This window comes from Artibeus jamaicensis, unplaced genomic scaffold, assembly GCF_021234435.1.
Source record: "Artibeus jamaicensis isolate MK-2021 breed Jamaican fruit bat unplaced genomic scaffold, CSHL_Jam_final scaffold_612, whole genome shotgun sequence".
NCBI lineage: Eukaryota > Metazoa > Chordata > Mammalia > Chiroptera > Phyllostomidae > Artibeus > Artibeus jamaicensis.
Window position 1 is genome coordinate 11007010 of NW_026522049.1, and position 19180 is coordinate 11026189.

A 19180-nucleotide genomic window follows, 5' to 3' on the forward strand; every position below is an offset into this window, starting at 1 on the left:
TTTCTAAGAACAGGCAGTTTTTTATGGCAGGGTTTGTCGGAGACCAAGTGAAGGACAGTCATCTCTGCCCAGTCCTGCGTGGTCAGTGTACAATGAATGAGCACTAATTCACCGGTCGGTGGGTAGGAAATTTCTCAAAGCTCATGAACTGGCAGAAAAGAAAAATCCAGGCCAACGCACGAAGTTTACAGTGCTGGTGGCTCAGCTCACTCGCTGGCACCTCCGCCCCGTGGATCTTGGCATCTTAACTGTCTTAGAGAAGCAAGTCTCCACCTCCTCTCAGGCTAGTTGCTGATCGTAACCACAGAGTGACTAGCATGATACCCTCTCCAGCGATGCTGCAAGAAATAAGGGGGGAAAGGGGCATAACAAGGGCTAGGAAATGGTGAGAAGTATAAACAAACGTTAATCCATAATCCCAAAGCTTAATGAAGATGTGATTTCCCTCTGAAGCAAGAGCTAAAGAAAGGTACAAGGGTTAATGAAGAGAGAACCAAGGTGTGTTCTTCCTACGGGGAAAAACAATCAAACAATTCTAGGAATAAAAGCCACATCGGACAAGTTGTCGCAAATGTGGAGGGCAGGCTTGAGAAGAGTTGAGGAAAAATAAAATGGAAAAGCAAACAAACAAATCCCAAAGTTAAATAGGATTAGAAAGGGTTCTAGAAATAATGAAATAGAAATCTAATATATCTCTCAGTGGTACCCATGAAGAATAGAATGGAACATATGGAATCATAACTATTCAAAACCACAACAGAAGAAAGTTTGCCCAAAAATTTTTTTAAAAAAAGATAATTTCAAGTGTACTGAATCCGAAGAACAGCAGCTCCAAAAGAAGCCTCCCTCAGAGGTGGCCCAGCAAAGCTACTGGACTTGAAAAAGAGGGAGGATTCTATTCAAGCCAGAAAGTCATGTCACTGATATGGGACCGAAATCGGGCTGGCCTCAGGCTCTTCCAAGCAGCACTGAATCCAGAGGGCAGAGGGACAAGGCTTACCCAGCTCTGTAAGACTGTCACACGCGACACAGGTGTACTTCAGGGGTAAAGGCAGCCTTGGGACTTTTGGAAAGAACTCAGGAAATACAGGACCCATTAGTCTTCCTTGAAAAGGTTACTGAGGGATGTGATCCAGCGAGTGAAGGGGTGAGTCAAAACAAACGTTCCGGGGACAGAAAGGGTGTGCTGCAGTGATGAGGAGCCAAAGACAGGACAACCCTGACAGTTGCTGTGGCCCATGGTCCGTCCTGAACCCCGACAAGGTGACAACAAGCAAACAGAGGGACAGGCTGGAATTGAGGTGCGGGCATGAGAGGTGAGAGGACACTGAGGTGCTAATTACCTAACATGGGAAACGTACTCAAAGCAAAACCGAACAGAACAGTCACCCTGGCCTCAAGGTTTTTAATGAGCCCGGGACTTTTATTTTAAAAGTGATCTTAAAAGAATATTTGAAAAAAAAAACCCACCTCATTATAATGAAATATTTATGTGAAATTCAGCAATGCATCCCTTTCAATGGATGTTTCTTCCGTTGGACTCACATAAATCAAGCAAACTGAGCCAGAAATGAAACATTAAACCCGTAAATAAAATGAAACATGAAATTACATCTGACGTTCAGCAATTATTCAGTCGGAGTGAGTTTCTCGTAAGTTTTCTTAGAATTAAACTGTGTTTTTACTAAAAACAAGTTGAGTATGATCAAATGTTAATAAAATAATACCCATCCGTCCATCCAGTCATCCATCTGTGTACACGGTTTAAAGATCTCTGCAAAAGCAAAGGGTAGGAAATGGGGCCTGGCGTCAGTCTGGTTTGATACTGGGCAAGTTACTTCACCTCTCTGGCCCTCATCTGCAACACGGGGATACCGGCGGGTACCAGAGTGTCCAACCTTGGGGCGTCTCTGGGCCACACAGGAAGTAGAGTTGTCTTGGGCCACACGTTAAATACATTGCAACATGTAATCACACACAAAAAAATCTTATAATGTTTTAGATAAATTTACGAATTTGTGTTGGGTTGCATTCATAGCCATCCTGGGCTGCATGTGGTCCGCAGGCTGCAGGTTGGACGCCCCCATGACATAGAGTTTTGGGATAACACAGAGGCCTCAGGTGAGGTGTTTTCTAACAGTCAGAACTGGTCAGTCCTATTTTCACCAGGACCTAGATGGTTCTACATTCCTCCTTGTGCTCTTCTGAACTTCAGTGAAAAACATTATATATACTTTAGAGTTCCCTTAAGCCTCCAATTTGGTAACTAGTGCAGAACCAGCACTTCTTCCATCTGATTTCATCATTTCATGTGCCAGAACATACAAAATGTGCAATGGTACAAAGAAAGGTTAGTAGAAAATGGTTACTCCTATTGCATAGATAGGCAATCGGATTTTTCTCAGCCCATGGTGGTGGATTTTAAACCACCTCTGCAACTTCTCTGAAATGCTTCCATTCAAAAGGTGCAGACTAACTTCCTTCTCCCTTGAGTGCGTGTTAGACTGAATAATCTGTTTCTGAGAAAATGGAGTCTGACTGGGGTGATGGTGTGTGACTTCTCAAACCAGGCCATAAAAACATTGCTACATGCTCCTGGTCTCACTCTTGAATTTGCCTGTCATGAGGGAAATTAGGTGCCATGGTATGGGGACCCCCTAAGCACCCCATGTACTGGTTCCCATGGTGAGGAATCAAGGCCTCCGGCCAACAGCCAAACAGGTGACCCATCATGGGAGCTGATCCCCTGCCCCACTCAAGCTGTATCAGATGACAGCCACACCCAACAGCCTGACGGCTGCCTCATCAGTGACGCCGAGCCACAACCCATCAGCTGAGCCACTGTCGGGGCCAGATGACAAATGCTTCTTGTTTTTAGCAGCTGTGTTTTGTAATAACAGTCCTGCAGGAATAGATAACGAACACACCAACTATTTGGCAAAGGAATATAAGCCACAAGTTTTAGTCCTGATAACGGCAGACTGGTTTCTATCATGCTAACCCTTCTAAAGATAGTAATTATGAACTCTGGACAAAATGTTGATTTTAAAAAGTTAAAAAAAAAACACCCACACCTTTGTTAGATCATTGGGAAGCAACTGGAAGAAAGCAGAAGCAGGCAGGGGATTCAGTTCTCAAAAGAGGGGAACCACACTGGGTAGGATCTGAGAACCAATGGTTTTCCTCTGAGGAAATTCCCCATCTCCCTTGGTACTGAGAGGCTAGAACTCAAGCAGGAACGTGCAGTCTCATTCTCCTGGGGAGGTACGGGGTGGGTTTTAGGCCTGGCAGAGCAGCTGGAAAGGGAGAGAAATCCCAGGAGGGAGAGAGCTACAGAAGAGGACATAAACACTCCCCCAAACACTTGGTTGACCCGTGAACTAAACGAGTTTGGGCAAGACTCTAAGAAGTCCAGGAGGAAAAGAATCGCTGGAGGCTGAGTGAGCTGAGCAGGTATTTCAGTCAATTCAGAGTCTGAATCTCACCAAGTTAGAGATCTTGGTGAACACATCGTTCTTTCCATTGAAATGTCAGTAGGGTGATGACCTAAGAATAAACACTATGTGCTTGCACTAGCGAATTTTCCCTAAGGCAAAGGACAAGCCAGAAAGAGATCATTCAACATGAATAATCAAGCCCCTGAAAGTTCAAAATTGAACCAACTGCTAGAACAAAACTCGACAGTACTCACAGATAACAGAATCCAGAGTCTCTGCAATGCAGAATAAGAATGGCTAGTGTATAATCAAAAATTACTAGACATATGCAAAGAAAAAAATAACATGTGACCCACTGTAAAAAGAAGAAAAATTAGAAACATACCTACAAATGACGTAGATATTGGAACGAGTGCAAAATATTTTAATATAACTCATAAATAGGTTACAGAGCTTAAAATGAAAAACAGATATATTGAGTGAAGAGAAGAGGAATCTCAGGAAAGATTTGGAAACAGTAGAAAAGAATGTAATGGAAATCATAGGACAAAAAAAATCACAGTATCTAAAAGTTTTAAAAAATCAACGGATAAAATTAACAGAGTGGAAACAACAAAATAATAAAGGGTCAGTGAGCCTGAAGTGCAATACAAATCACACAGAGAAAAAAAGGATTAAAAAAAAACCATTATAGCCTTAGTAGTTAATAACTGTAATTGGTGCCCAAAGAGAGAAAAAGATATTTGAAGAGATATTGACAGAGTGTCTCCAAATTTGATTTAGAGAAACAAAAACAAGAACAACACAGTAGGAGGCACAGCAAACCTCAAGCTGGATAAGTATGAAGAAAGTCAACCAAAGAACAGATTTTTAAAGGCACTGTTTAATTCTAAGAAAACTTGTGAGAAACTCACTCCAACTGAGTAATTGCTGAACATCAGATGTAATTTCATGTTTCATTTTATTTACGGGTTTAATGTTTCATTTCTGGCTCAGTTTGCTTGATTTATGTGAGTCCAACAGAAGAAACATCCATTGAAAGGGATGCATTGCTGAATTTCACATAAATATTTCATAAGAGCAGGCAGAGAGGCAGTCACATGATATAAAGGGGAACAAGTAAGAAGGACAGCAGACTGGTCACCAGAAACAATGGATTCCAGGAGACGATGGAAAACATTTTTAAGGTGCTGAAAGAAACAACATGCCATGCTCAAATTCCATGTCCAGTGAAATTTCTCTCAAAATAAAGACAAAATAAAGCAATGCTGATATAAAAGCTGAGCTCATTTATCACCAGCATACCTGCACTGCAAGAAACACCAAAAGAGATTTTCAGACTGGAGAAAAATTGAAAGCAGATGGAAATTGAAGCTAGAAAGTACCCAAGAGCACTGGGAACAGAAACTGTGCAGGCAAGGATATTTCTCTTCATTTAAAAAGTCCACTGTTTAAAGCAAGGATAGCAACGCATTGTGGGTTTACGACATGTGAGGTAACCCTGAAAACACAACAGCACAAAGGATGAGCGTGAGGGTGGACTCAAATACTCTGTTTTAGGTTCATACATCACACAGGCATCTATTACCCAGACAGACTGCGTGAGTGAGGATATGCACTTCAATCTCCTGAACAACTACTTAACAATAAATATACCAAGGGTTGGCTCCTGGTCAGCTGCAGGAATTCATCAGAGAAATTCTCAGCTGCGTGCTGTGTTACACTGTAGGTAGCCCTGCCCTGGGGGGGCTCAGAGGGGTGACTCCCTCTGTGGAGGGGAAGAAGCTGGACACACCAGTTTTGGGGACGTGGCTGTCACAGGTCCCCTGGGTCAAGCCGGACTCAACCTACACACTTGCCTGTCCATGGCCAGCCCCATCCGTGGCCCCCGTCCCTGTGTGGCAGGCTGCTATTGTTTGTCCAGCCCCGCCTCCATTCCCAGCTGCACCTTCCAATGTCAAAATCACATGCCCTCACCGTGGGCCTGTCCTGTCTGCCGCTCCCCGCCTGCCTCTGTCATTTCAGCACTTGGTCCTCTACTCTCTTATGTTGGCACCCTTCAAAGACATGCTGAGCTCCCAGAGGTCCCAAATGGTGCCCGTTGTCCCCTCATTCTCCCCCATATTGTGGCCAGCACAGTATGGAGTGTGCAGTTCATGCTCAAATACATGGCAAAGCATTAATTTTAAAAAAGACTCCTATTCCAGGGACCTGGGAAACTTGGGTGGACAATCCTGGAGTGAGCGTGGAGCAAATCTGGTGAGAACATGCCATGTTCACTACACGCCTTCTCGGGTGGCTCTGCAGCTTCGTGACCCCCTCTACACCAGCACTGGGAGACTGCCATCGGCTGCCACACCCCCTGGGGATCTTGTTATAAAGCAGATTCTCACTCAGTGGGTCTGGGGAGCCTGACTTTTTAACAGCTCCCAGGTGATGTCACTGCTACCCGGCCAGGGACTTTGGGGAGCAAGGCTCAGACAACCCCGAAGTGGGGGTCTACTTCTCACTCAGAGCAACGTCTTGTGTAGTTTGCCTCTGAGAGTTTCAGCAGCAGAGACAGTGGCTCAGAGGCCCCTGCAGACTTAGCCCTGAGTTCCCGCTTTCACAAACAACAAATGACTTCATCATCACAACAGATCTGGGGAGGCAGCAGCATTGTTGCCATTCTTCACCGATGCGGGAAGGAACCTAGGCTCAGAGAGGTCATGTTGGTTGCCCAAGGACACACAGCCAGCAGGTGGTGGGAATGAGACAGGTCCTCAGGTCGGCCTGGCCCTACAGCTCACAGGGAGACTTCTCGAGGGCGTCTTCATTCACAGGAAGCCCCAGGGGGAATGTACACATCTCCACGGGAAAGAACTTTAATGAGAGAGCAAGGCCAGGTGACAGGATCTCCTCATTTGCTCTCTGGGACAGATATGCCCCAAGCAGGTCATGTGGCCATAGAATGACAAATCCCAGTCACTTCGGAGATTCCCAAGGGAAAGGGCAGGCAGGGCTCTAGTGAAGTCCAAGCTGAAGATTTGCTTTCCAGAACTCAAGTTTTCTAAGGAGTGGCTGGCCCGGGAAGCCCCTGGCCCCACCTCCCCAGCTTGTACTGCTCCTAGACAGAGGAGGGGCTACTGCCAGCTCACGAGGGCAGAGTGGCAGTGAAGGCCGTGTCCTGGACAGGTGGCCCCCGGGCATGGCCACCAGAGTGAACACAAGCGATTTCTAGCTGAGAGATGGTCCTAGGGGAGCACGGCAGCGGCCCGAGGTCAGGTGGGCCCGCTGAGGACTGTTCACACCCCAGCACGCACCTGCTCAGTCCCCAGATCAGCCTTGTGCACCTAACGGGCTCAGTCTGACAGCGTGAGCTGTCACACTGCCAGGCCCAGGTTGGGGACAGGGAGACATGGGGCGCTCTGCTGTGAGCGAAGCTTGACTCACAGACAGAGAAGCTGAACATCAGAGCTGGAGACTGCTGGGGTCAGGGGCCCGGAAGGGCTGACCGTCCCTAGAGAATGGGGGGATGGGGACGAGACACGGGGGGTGGGGGGACGTGGGGACAGGTACAGCTAGATTTGGGCAGCGCTTCATGGAGCATAGCGGGGGGTGGGGCGCAGCAGGCCATGGTCATGGGTGCACTGAGCCAAACGGAGAGGCGGGGAGAGGCTCTGGGGGTCATGAGAATGCGACAAGCCCTGGCGCATGTGGTGGACACGATGACGAAATTCCTGTGACCTTTGCTGAGGGACCGGGGCAGGACAAGGGGACCAGCAGGCCTGAGCAGGAGGGAGCTGGGACCTGGGAAAGGCCTCAGTCTGTAAACTCTGGGGGCAGAGGGGCAGATCCACGGCTGGACAGTGAGGAGGAGGGAGCTGACGAGGCCTTTTAGAAATTCTGGGGGGACAGAGGGGACTCGGCGGCCAGACTAGCAGGACCCCAAGTATAAGAGAGGGTGCCTTTCTCATGGGACTGTGCTGGTTTCTTGAGCAAAACTGCCAGCAAGCTCTTTGCTCCAGGCCCCGGTGCTGTGGGTGAGGGGCTTCTCGCCCTGGCGTCTGACGCGGCAGGTCAGGGCCCAGGACGGTGCAGCGGCTGGAACGCGCAGAAAGGGACACACACCCCCAAGCCCCCAGCTCCCAGGCTGCGCACCCCAGAAGGCCTTACCTCCTATCTTCGCGTTGTAGGCTATGCCCACGATGCAGCAGGAGTTGTTGGCGGAGGCGGCGACTTCCCCTGCGCAGCGAGTCCCGTGCCTGAAACCGAGGGGAAGAGGAAGTGAGGGCTCCGCCCAGCCGTCCTTCCGCCGCGTAAAGCCTCTGTTATCCCCACGCCCAGGAGTGACACTAAAGCCTGTTTCTTGCCACTCACGACCCCGGGAGGGAGCATCACGCCAGGGTTTGCACAGCCCTGGGCTGTGGCGAGGCCTTCCTGCCACCTTGAAAACGGCTCAGTGGGTTGAGAGTCATCTTGTAAAGGGAAAGGTCACCGGTTCAGTTCCCAGGCAGAGCACAGGCCTGGGTTGCAGGTTTGGTCCCTGGTTGGGGCACATGCCGGAGGCAACTGATGAATGTTTCTCTCCCTTTCTCCCTCCCTTCCCCTCTTTTCTGAAACTAAATAAATAAAATCTTAAAAAGGAAGGAAGGAAGGAAGGAAGGAAGGAAGGAAGGAAGGAAGGAAGGAAGGAAGGAAGGAAGGAAGGAAGGAAGGAGAAAGAAAGGAAAGGAAAGGAAAGGAAAGGAAAGGAAAGGGGAAAGGAAAGGAAAGGAAAGGAAAGGAAAGGAAAGGAAGGAAGGAAGGAAGGAAGGAAGGAAGGAAGGAAGGAAGGAAGGAAGAAAGAAAGAAAGAAAGAAAGAAAGAAAGAAAGAAAGAAAGAAAGAAAGAAAGAGCTTGCCCAGGTCATCTCTTCCTATATACCCCGCACGTCGGACTGGGGGCTCCTACTCCCAAACTCTGCATCCCTCTGACTGACAACACTTGCTTGGCATGAACAGGTGCAGCAGCAGCACCAACACCCGCCCGGCCGACGGGATGGGAGAAAGAACAAACAGAGTTTCTCCTGCCTCCTGCCGGGTGCACCTTCCGCGCCCCTGCTCCCCTCCTCGGACGGCCCTCCCATCATCTGCGCGCCATTTACGCTGGAGCTGAAGAAAAATGCTCCTAAATCGAGCGCCCAACACCGGCAGAGGGACTCTGAAGAAATTGCCAGAAAAACAAATCGCTTTCCTCAGGAACGACCCCATTTTCCAGCAAGCGGCGGCGGGTCAATTCCTCCAGCAGAGGCCAACACACCGGCAGGTTTAAACAGCGCCTCTTTGAGAAGCAGCCCCAGGGGATTTCCCTCATTGATGTAAAATCTAAAACCACCTTTAAAAATAGCCCTGGCCTGCGTGTTTGCTCCTGGCAGGGACTGGTCTGTCCTCCTCGGGGGGCCTCGCAGGCACGGCCAGGGCCAGGGTCACGGCCAGGGCCAGGGTCACGAAGGCACGGAGCTCAGTGTCTCACCCAGGGTGAATCCTGCCCTTCGAGGGTCACCGCGTGGTTTCTGGACCATTTGTTGGCTGGGACACGAGGCGCCCTGCACCCCAGGCACGCTCCCTGCTGAGCGGGAAGGGCACCTTGGGGCGTGAGGCAGGCGCAGCAGCCCCGGGCCCTGTCTCTGCGGGTCCCGGAGCTCTGCAGCCTGCGGTGTGGACCAGAGCAGCTGGCCAAGCTGCCCTGAGCAGCGCCGTGTGGGCTCCGGTATCTGAGCCTCAGAATTGAATGCACCGAAAACTATGCTGATCGGCTGCACCTCGGCCAGCATCATGTCAACAGCGGGGGGGAAAGAAAGGGCTTTTTCTTCTTGGCCTCTGTTTTTTGGAAGAATGCGAAGTGCTCAGGGCATGGGGCACGCCAACAGAGGGAGGACAAGGACACAGCAGATCAAGCCCCAGAACCGGGTTATAAAAACTGGATTCCTTCCCCAGGGCTGCCTGGGCTGCAGCGTGCGGGTCACCTAATCTCACTTGGCCCCACTGCCTGCATCTGCAAAGTGACGATGACACCCGTCAGGACTGACCACCTGCAGCATGGTCTTCACCTGTCACCTCACTGTCCCCACTCCCAACCCTGGGAGGTCAGGCGCGTCCTGTCCCTGGGACACTCTCCAGCACCCAGACACTCCACACAGGGGCCCTGCTCCCACCGAGCCACACAGCCAGGGATCGCAGGTGTGGGATTCGAACCCCGATTTCTCCGACATCACTCAGGCCCCTTCCGCCGCCCTTGTCAGGTCACGGGACCCTGTGTTCCCCAACCTGCCAAACGGATGTTTGCCTCAGCTGCTCATGGAGAATGTTAGATGCAAAGGTTTTTCTTTTAAAATATCCTGGCAAGGTGGGAATCAGAGTTAACGCAGCAGCAGTGACCTCCTGAGGAAGAGGCCACGGTCTCAGAGGCTGCCTTGAACCTGGGGGCTGGCTCGTGGCCCCTGGCTATGCCCCAGACACGGGCCAGGCCACGTCCGTGGGGGTCCTGCGGGGTGTGGGCGCGGGGAAGCCAGAAAAGGGGGGACCCTGGGACATACTTGTTTTCGTTGCTGGCGTCGTACCGTGGAGACGGGTCGTGATCATTCCCATTGACGTCGTAACTTGCGTAAGGATCCTAAGAGACAAGACTTGGTGAGCGAAGAGGCACGGGTACCCTGACCCCTTCTAAACTGCAGCCACACCACGACTGGAAAACGGAGAGACACACCCCCTTGCTCCCCTGTCACCACACCCGTCACCCCCTATACACTCTCTTCTTTTTTCCTTGTTTGCTGAATGTATGGGACGGACATTGGTTAATAAAATCATACAGGTTTCAGGTGTACAAGCCGGTGATGCGTCATCTGCATATTGCATCTTATATTATGTCTTCATTGTGGTAAAACACATACGGAGCAAAACGGGCCATCCTAACCGCAGTCAAGGGCACAGTCCTGGGACCTCCGGGCCTTTGCTCCGCTGTGTGGCCGCCCCCACCGTCCATCCGCAGGGCACCGTGCGGAACTGGCACTCTGCGCCGTGAAGCACTACCTCCCGGTCCTCCCCTCCCCCAGCCCCTGGCCACCCCCGTTCTCGGTCCTGTCTCTCTACGACTGTGAGTCTCTGGAGCCTCAGATAAGTGGGATCAGACGGACTTGTCCTTTGTGACTGGCTTGTTGCACTATGACAGTGTCTCCCACGCTCCTCCACACCCTAGCACACATCAGACTTCCCTGGGCCTTGTATCCCTAACGTGTGTGTTTTCGTGTACACACTTGTCATCAGAGAATTCCTGTAACTTTCTATCTTCCGCTGAAAACATCTGACCGAAGCTCTCTGGTGTTGTCGGCAGAGCCTCCAACACCGGCATTTTGCAGGGCTGCCTCGCCGCCTCTCACACGGATGAGACGGGAGCCACCGTGAGCACCCAGCTTCCCGAGACTACGGAAGGCACCTACCACGTTGACTATGTGCCTGGCTGTCTTCCTAACGCGTAAGAACCCACTGAACTCTCGCAACGACCCCACCAGACGGCAGCCCCTGGGGAAACCTCACGTGACAGACGGTGGCTCTGAGATGCAGAGAAGCCAGGCGACCTGCCCCAGGTCCCTGAACTGCTGAGCCTCAGGGCCAGCACAGGCACCCGGCTGGTTTAGGGCCCGGAGCCCGTGTCTTAACCCTGGTCGGATCCGCGTCTGACCTTTTTACAATCCCATCCTGCAAGTATGTGGGACGCCCCAAACACGTGGCCACACCCCCTGCCCCCCGATGATTTTCCACACTGCCCAATTTAATAAGGGGGTAAATTCATTGTGCCGTTGATTGTTACACAATGTGGGGGCTAGAGTCACTGACCCCCACGTGGTCGAAAATCCACGTCTAACTTTACTTTTTAAACTTGCTTTCTCTTATTGATGTATTAGTTTAGTCTCCATCCATCACCATTTACCCCACAAGCCCCCTCCCTCCACTCCCACGCCCCCCCACAATCACCACACTGTCGTCCGTGTCCATGACTTTCCCCTCTTCCTTTTTTGTTCTTTTTCTGCTCAAGCCGTCCTCCCTCCCCTCCATGTGTAACTTCTGACTCCCCCAGAACGTAACTGCTAACAGCTTCCCGATGACCGGAAGCCTTCCCGATTCCATAAACGGCCCATTAACACACATTTTGCCTGTAAGCGTATTACCATATTTTTCGGACTGTCAGACGCACGTAGGTTTTAGAGGAGAAAAACAGGAAAACAAATTTTGAAGAAAAAAATGTGGCGAAATATTTAATAACATAAATAACATAACAATTCACTAGTGTAAATGTGAACAGAACTCAACAGCAGCATTAACAACCATTATTCCTCCCAAATTTGGGAAGGGCGGGGGAGAAAGGTAGGGGAAGAGTGCATCTTACAGTCTGAAAAATATGGTACATACTGTATTCTTACAATAAAGTGAGCTACAGAAAAGAGAGTGCTTCGGAAAAGCATAAAGAAGACACAAGTATAGTATTTCCTGAAAAAATAAAATCCGCGTATACGGGGACCCGCGTCGAGCCGACCTGTGCCATGTTTACTTAACGACCAGCAGGTCCCTTCCCACGGGGGACTCACGTAATTGCCGGCCAGGTCGGGGTGGTTCTTCTCTATGCCGTCATCCAGGATGGTGACCACCACGTTCTTCCCCGTGTAGCCTCGATTCCACGCCGCCTGCACGTTCATATCCGACCGGCAGCGAGTACTCTTGGGCCCGCAGTGCTGGGGGCACAGAGAGAGACACAGGGGCGCTCTTGACCCGGAACTGACCCCAGGTGCAGCCAAGCAGAGGTGCTCTGATGCTTGGGGATGAGGTGGGCGGGAGCGCTGCCCCTGCCCCCCCAGTTTCACAAGAGTGCAAGCGTTGGGTGTGTGGGGTGCGGAGCGTCTCTCCTCATGCTTGTTCTGCGCCTGCCAATCTATGGTTTTCCTAGGACATCATCTCTCTTCGGGGGGGCGCTCATCCGGGGGCTCATCGTCACCACTGAATGAACCCCAGGGCCTTCATCAAAGTGCTTCCAGGCTCAATGGGGCCCCCCAGGACTTGCACACAATTTTAAAAAATTCACAAGAAAGCAGGTGCCGCCCAGAGTGAAAGCGGCGGTTTACATCCCAGGTGCAGTGTGTGAGTCTGTCTGGAGTCGGGGGGGGGGGTGTGGATTAACCTGCCCCAGAAACACACCCACAGCCAAGGGTCGGGGGGCCAGACAGGCCACGTCCTACTCACCATGTACCACATATTGGACCAAAGGGGGTCGATGAAATTCAGGGTGTGGGGGTCGCTTTGCGCCTGTCTCTTCACCCTGCGTTTGACTTCTTGCTGTTGGAGCCATTTCACCTGTCAGGGAGAAATGCAGTTCAGGTTTATTTTATTTTATTTGCGTATTGGTTTTTATTGAATGTATTGGGTGTGACACTGGTCCGTTAAATGGCATGGGTTTCAGGTGCACCGCCCTCTAACACGTCACCCGTGTGCTGTATTGGGGTTCGCCACCCCAAGTCCAGTCTCCTTCCATCACCGTGTGTCCCCACCTTAGCCTCCCTGATCATCACCGCTGTCAACAACGCTGTCATCTGTGTCACTGAGTTTCTTTGTTTTCTTAATCCCTTCACCTTTTTCCACCCAGCCCCGCAGCCCCCCTCCCCACGACCTATTCTAAAACCGTTCTCCTGATTTTAGGAGGTGGCCTTTTCATGAATGCCTGGGTCCTATTAGGTGTCTGCGAGGGGAAGTTCCCAGGGGACATTTTCACTTCAAAGCCACCACAGCGGAAAGATGAGTACCTGTCTGTGTGTGTAGCAGGGATAACAGTGCCACTCGGGACTGTGAAATAACGCCACTAAAAAAGAGAGAAAAAAGACCTCGTGGCATTGTCCACTGCCTGCTGACCCTGGTCACCAGAACTCACAGGAATAATGAGAGAGGAGAGAAACTGGTCAAACGCATATCAGAAGTCAGAAGCAAGGTGTTTTCCAGTAAAGTTTGATAATCCACATATTGCGATTTTTAGCCACTGCTGGAAACATGATACCAAAACATACATAGAGAACATTCTAGAAGGGGAAACAGCAAACTAAGAGCAGCAATTCCTTACTGGTGACATTATTACCAATTAAAAAACGTAAAAATCACTTGCAGGGGTTTATCCATGTCTGTAAATCAGAATATCTGCCTTCACAACCACGGAAAAACATTCAAGGGGCAGGATAAGGGATATTTAAGGGCAGGAACCCACGGCCGAGCTGTCTGGATTTGACACCAGCTTCACACCCACCAGCTGTGACTCAAGCAGCTCATCTCCCTGGTTGGCCTCAGTTTGTCCACCTGTACAATGGGTCACCGTGCATTGTCATAAGGGGGCACTGGCGCAGAGACTGGCATCTATTACACGCTCACATAGGTGCCAGGTACACAGATGTATTCATTGTAGGTGCGTGTGTAAGAGAATTTCAAGCTGGGAGAGTATTTTTCTGCTTTGAAAAGGTGAGGGGTAGGTTAATAATTCCTCTGTCCTGGGGCAGGTGAAGGAAGCAGGGGTGGGGGCCTGCAGAGTGGGGGCGGTGAGGGCCAAAGTGACCTGGAGGCTGCCCACGGCCGGAGACCCCAGACCACGCCCCACGGCCATCCCAGTCACTGCGGGGGACGCCCAAGGCGACACATGCAGAAAATAAAGGCACAGCCAGGGCTGAGGGGGCGAGTGGCTGCTCGGCCCCTCTCAGTCTCCTGTTCCCCACACTGTCCTGAGGGAGGACAGCCTCAGACCTGGCCCCGGTGGGGGTGGACCTCGACAGCACCTTTGCTCTTTGACAGGACAGAGGCTTAGAAAGAAGTGTGGCCGCCTGCCCTGCCACCCACGTGTGTAGAAAACACCAGCAGATCAAGTTCCTCGGACACACCGCAAAGAGCTCAAAAGCAATTTCGGATTTGGCCCCCAAAACGAGCCTCGGGGGCCCCAAGTCCTCACCCATTTATAATCCCCACTGATTGATAGATACGTCCACGGAGAAGAAAACTATTCGACGAGACGTTTCATGCCTCACGCCCTCCGACGGTGCTTTGCGAGTGCCCCATATACAGCTGTCTGAACCAGAAAGCTTTTCTTGGCATGAAATACCCAGGACAGCATTTCTGCATCTGCTAAACACGCCGTTACAGCTCAGAGCCATGCTCCCTGGCTCGTTCCTGTCCGTCCTGCCCCGGGACACTCACCGCCGTCTTCCCAACACCCAGGCCTTCTGACTGCTCTGCCTGACAGGCGACACTTCCTGTTCGGAGGAGGCGGGGACCTCAGTCAAATCAGTCAAGGGATGTGGCGCAGCATGTTGCCAGAAGTCACAAAATTATCCCCGAGGGGGATGAAGGAGTGTGGGCCTCCCCGCGCCCCCCCATAGCTGGGCTGGAGGGTGAAACTCAACATGAACACATGGTTCTGAGGGGGGCGATGGTGTAGGGCCCCCAGCACAGTTTGGGGCTCCCCCTCTGGTGGGGGCTCAGGGGCAGCCCGCTCCCTGTGGCAGACAACTAAAGACGTTTTTTTTTAAAGATTTGACAATTTTAAAAGAGATTTTATTTATTTGTTCTTAGCAGGGAAGGGAGGGAGAGAAGGAGAGAGAAAATACTGATCGGTTGCCTCTTGCCTATGCCCCAGCTGGGGACTGAACCCATAACCCAGGCATGTGCCCTGACCAGGAATCGAACCAGCAACCTTTCACTTTGAAGGATGACGCCCAACCCACTGAGCCACACCAGCTGGGGCTCAGTTAAGCGTCTTGAGATGAGATCATCCTGTACCATCTGAGTGCGGCTTAAGTCTAATGACAATGTCTCCACAAAATAAAGGCAGATGGACAGTTGAGATGCTGAAGGAGAAGCTCTCCCCGTGGACAGGGAAATGGGGATTGGAGGGATGTGGCCACAAGCCAAGGAATGTCCAGGCCCACCAGGAGCCACAGAGGCAGGGAAGGACCCTCCCCAGAACCCTCGGAGAGGCTCTGGTTCAGAAGTCCGGAGTCCAGAATGGTCAGACAACGCGTCTCTGCGGTCGAAGCCGCCCAGCCTGTGGCCATTTGCTACGGCAGCCGAGGGGACGAATAAGGTTTAAATCACAGCCTTCACCAGGGCCGAGCTCTCAAATGGCTTGTGTGACCACGTCACCCTTTGAGACGGCGTCTCCTGCGGGTGGGTCTGCTCCGAACGGGTGCCGAACCCGGCGCCTGGTCCCAGACGCTCTCCGCCCTTGTCACTCCCACACGCCAAGCGCTGAGCTGGGACAGGAGCGGCGAGGTGGACGCAGACAGGACCCTGCTGCTCCTGGAGTCCAGGGGGAAGACCGATGCTAATCATCTCACACGTCCAGAGCAGAAACATACAGCTGCTAGGAAGAGGGTGTCAAGTCGAGGACACTGAGCCAGGTGCCAGGTGGCAGGGATGGATGAGCGCGGCCGGGAGGGGGTGGGGAATGAAGACGGTGGGGAAGGGGAAGGAGCAAACATCACCAGAAGGAGGAGGAGACGCAGGGGAGCCGGACCAAGGAGGGACGGGAGGCAGGGTAGGACACCCCAAAGGACAGTGACACCATCACACTCATATTGTACAGCGTCCCTAAGGAGGGCGGAGAGTCGATCTGTGGGGCAAGGATGCCCACAGCTCGCCGGTGAGGCAGGGCAGGAGCTCGGGTCAGGGGAAGCTGACCGCTGGTGGGGCAAGTGTGGGGGCGGGGGGGCTGCAGCTCCGGTCACAGCGTGCAGAGGTGGGGTCAGAGATGGTGCGTCTGGCCTGGGACGTGCGGACTTTGAGACGGCGTGGAAGTGGAGGTGCCAATCATGCTGAGGAAACAGTAACGTGTCGGCGTTCAGAGCACAGTCTAAACTGAAACTTAGTACCCCTTCCAATAGCCACGACTCCACTAGACCCCCTTGCGGAGCTGACAAGGTGAAGAGACAGCTGGGTGTCGCTCCCGTCCCCGCGTGGGCGAGCCCATGGGTCTCTGGGCGGCAGCTCTCCCCTGCCCCCGGCCCGGGACACAGTTCATCAACCTCAAGATCAGCCTGGTCACTCAGTCTCTGGGCTTGTACTTGCCAGGAACGTCTTGTCTGTTTGCACTCCCCAGGGCTCCAGGACACACCACTGTCCAACCAAACCCCATCTGCGGTCAGTGGAAACATCGGCCTCAACATTGCATCCCGGCTGGACAGAAACCTGGGCTCCGATCACACTCTGGGGACGAAGTCCCAGCCTCCCAAACAGAGTGCCGTGCCGCCGGGGCTGCAAACCCTTCTCCGACCTCTGAGAACGGACGCAGGAACACAAAGCCTCAGACACGAAGCCTCAGACCAAAGGCCGAGGCCCCGGAGGAGCCACCGAGGGCCAGCCTCCTAACATCTTTATCTTTCCATTTCTGTCATCCATCTGGCTGAGAAGCAAAGGGCGGGGAAGGGCTGGCCCAGAGTCATCATCCGAAAACGCAAGGGTTGGAAGACGCAGGCAGCAACGTCGTCGAACTATAGGCCAGCTTGGACGGGAATCGGGACGAGTCATTGAAAAAAAATTTGTGAGCCCTTGCAAGCTATTGGCCGGAGCCCCTGTCACATCCACCCTTCTGCTGACTTTTGGCCACAGAACACGTTAAAGACAAATGCTCTCAGTTTGCTTCAGTGACAGCCCTCGGAAAAGCTGAGAGACTGATAGGAAGCCTGCAAAAACGCCAGGCTCTTCTCCAAAGGCAAGGGCCGGAGAACGAAGCACCTGGAGCAAAACAATGGAAACAAACCAACCACCACCACCAACAAAAACCCACGTAAAGGTAACTAAGAATGTAAGGAAAACCGGTGCACCATTCTGGAGCCGATCAGCACAGAAAGTGCTTCATAAATGTTTGTGTGACTCGCAGTCTGAACTCTTCCTTTCCTTCTTGCGTTTGTTTGCACCAGTGGACACTGGATCAGCGTTTATGGGAGCTCTGGGTGGGCTGTAAATTCCACCGCTTATCAGGGCCCTTTCAGACCAGGCGGACTGGAGCTAATTAAAATGAAATACTATCTGCCTCCCGCTGAACTGTATCCTAAGCCCTATCACATTCATTTCCACTTGGGTCATTCCAAACTTACTGGCGGCTTGACCTGCCGAGGGCTCTCCCTGATATTAAATCATCTTTTCTTTTTCATAATCCTATTTACCACACGGCTGTCCCTACGCTAACTTGTGGCAAAAAAAGGCTTGGCTGATGTAGGGAAATGTCCTGGACTAAGAAAAGGTAACACTGTTTAAAACAATTAATAAACACATTTTAAAAAAATCCTCACCTGAGGATGTGTTTACTGATTTTTAGAGAGAGAGGGAAAGAGAGACATAGATGTGAGAGAGAAACGTTGATCAGTTGCCTCCCAAATGTGCCCTGACTGGGGATCGAACCCTCAACCTTTAGGTATATGAGGCAATGCTCCAACCAATTGAGCTACCCAACCAGGGTTAAATATATTTAACACTGAGAAGACAGACAGACAGACAGGCAGAGAGAGAGAGAAAGAATATAACAGTAAGTACTTCGGCAAAAGAGCTAAATTTCCCCAATACGTAATCAGAACACGGAGGCAGAGGAACTATCAGTCACACTGGCCACGAACTGACCTGGTCAGCGTTAACACCAGGCAGACCTAAGCAGGGGCATTCGGTTGTCTGTAGCACTGTCCCTGGGGCTACATGTTTAATTAGAGCCATGAGACCCCCGGGCCAGTCCCGGGGAAGTCATGGGCAGCCTGGAATGAACACACTGTTCTCTTTCCCCCGCTTCTTTATTGGCAGGATGCTTTGATAGGGACCCTGCCAAGAGCTTATCAGGAAGCCCAGTCGCAAGAGGGACTTTTATTAGAGAAAACATAGCTGCTGTAGCCGTTGCCTAGGAAAGTCTGTCCTCACTTTCATCTCCGTCCTTTGAGGAGGCAGGGGTTACGGGCACATTCTGCCTGCAGACTCACATGGGAATAGGGCACTTTACATGCACTCAAAATGAATGAACCCGGTGACTCAGATGCAAGTCTGGGCCCCTCCCTTCCCACCTGGGATGCTTCTTGCCCCGCCCACCTCTCAGGTCCTGCTCCCGCTGGTGGGCGTCTCCACGTCCCCCCACCACAGCCCCCGGCACTGGGCCACACCCCAGGCAGGTGCACGAGTTCATTTTTTTTTTTTTTAGAAACATCAATGTGTGAGAGGAACATTGATTGGTTGCCTCTCACACAACACCCCCCAAGCAGGGAACTGGCTGGCCAGCCAGGCCTGTGCCCTGGCCAGGAATAGAACAGGGGGACCTTTCAGTTTACAGGATGACGCCCAACCCCTGGACCCAAACGACCAGGGCAATAATCGATATTTTTGGAAGGGAGGAAAGAACATGGAGTTGAATCCTTTCGAGTTTCTAAAACTGAGTCACTAAAACTAAAAGTGTGTCCACAAAACGCACATTAAGCCTCCACTTCGACTCTGCCTTGGCTCCAACAGTCGAGGAAGAACTTAATTCTCAGGACCCCACATGAACGGCTTGCCTCTCGTCTGTGTGGTGACAATGTAATAACTTCGCAGACTTCAGATGAAGGACACACATGTCTCTTCACCAGACAGACCATCCTTGCTTAAAATGAAAGGGGGCAGGGTCCATCATCGACCCCCTTCTGGAAGTTCCTGCACACTTTGACAGACGGTGGCCCACCGGGAGCTTCAGCCCCG

General features: G+C 51.8%; 1 protein-coding gene across 3 annotated transcripts in view; it reads right to left on the bottom strand.

The window, feature by feature from the left end:
- Nucleotides 1–19180, bottom strand: part of PCSK6 (proprotein convertase subtilisin/kexin type 6) — a 130380-nt gene that overhangs the window by 72332 nt on the left and 38868 nt on the right. For all 3 annotated transcript variants that reach the window (XM_053658979.1, XM_037145910.2, XM_053658980.1), the window contains exons 3-6: nucleotides 12689–12799; nucleotides 12040–12183; nucleotides 9994–10070; nucleotides 7593–7681 (exon numbers count right to left, since the gene is read on the bottom strand). In XM_053658979.1, the coding sequence (XP_053514954.1) occupies nucleotides 7593–7681; nucleotides 9994–10070; nucleotides 12040–12183; nucleotides 12689–12799 (421 nt within the window). The remainder of the gene's footprint in view (nucleotides 1–7592; nucleotides 7682–9993; nucleotides 10071–12039; nucleotides 12184–12688; nucleotides 12800–19180) is intronic.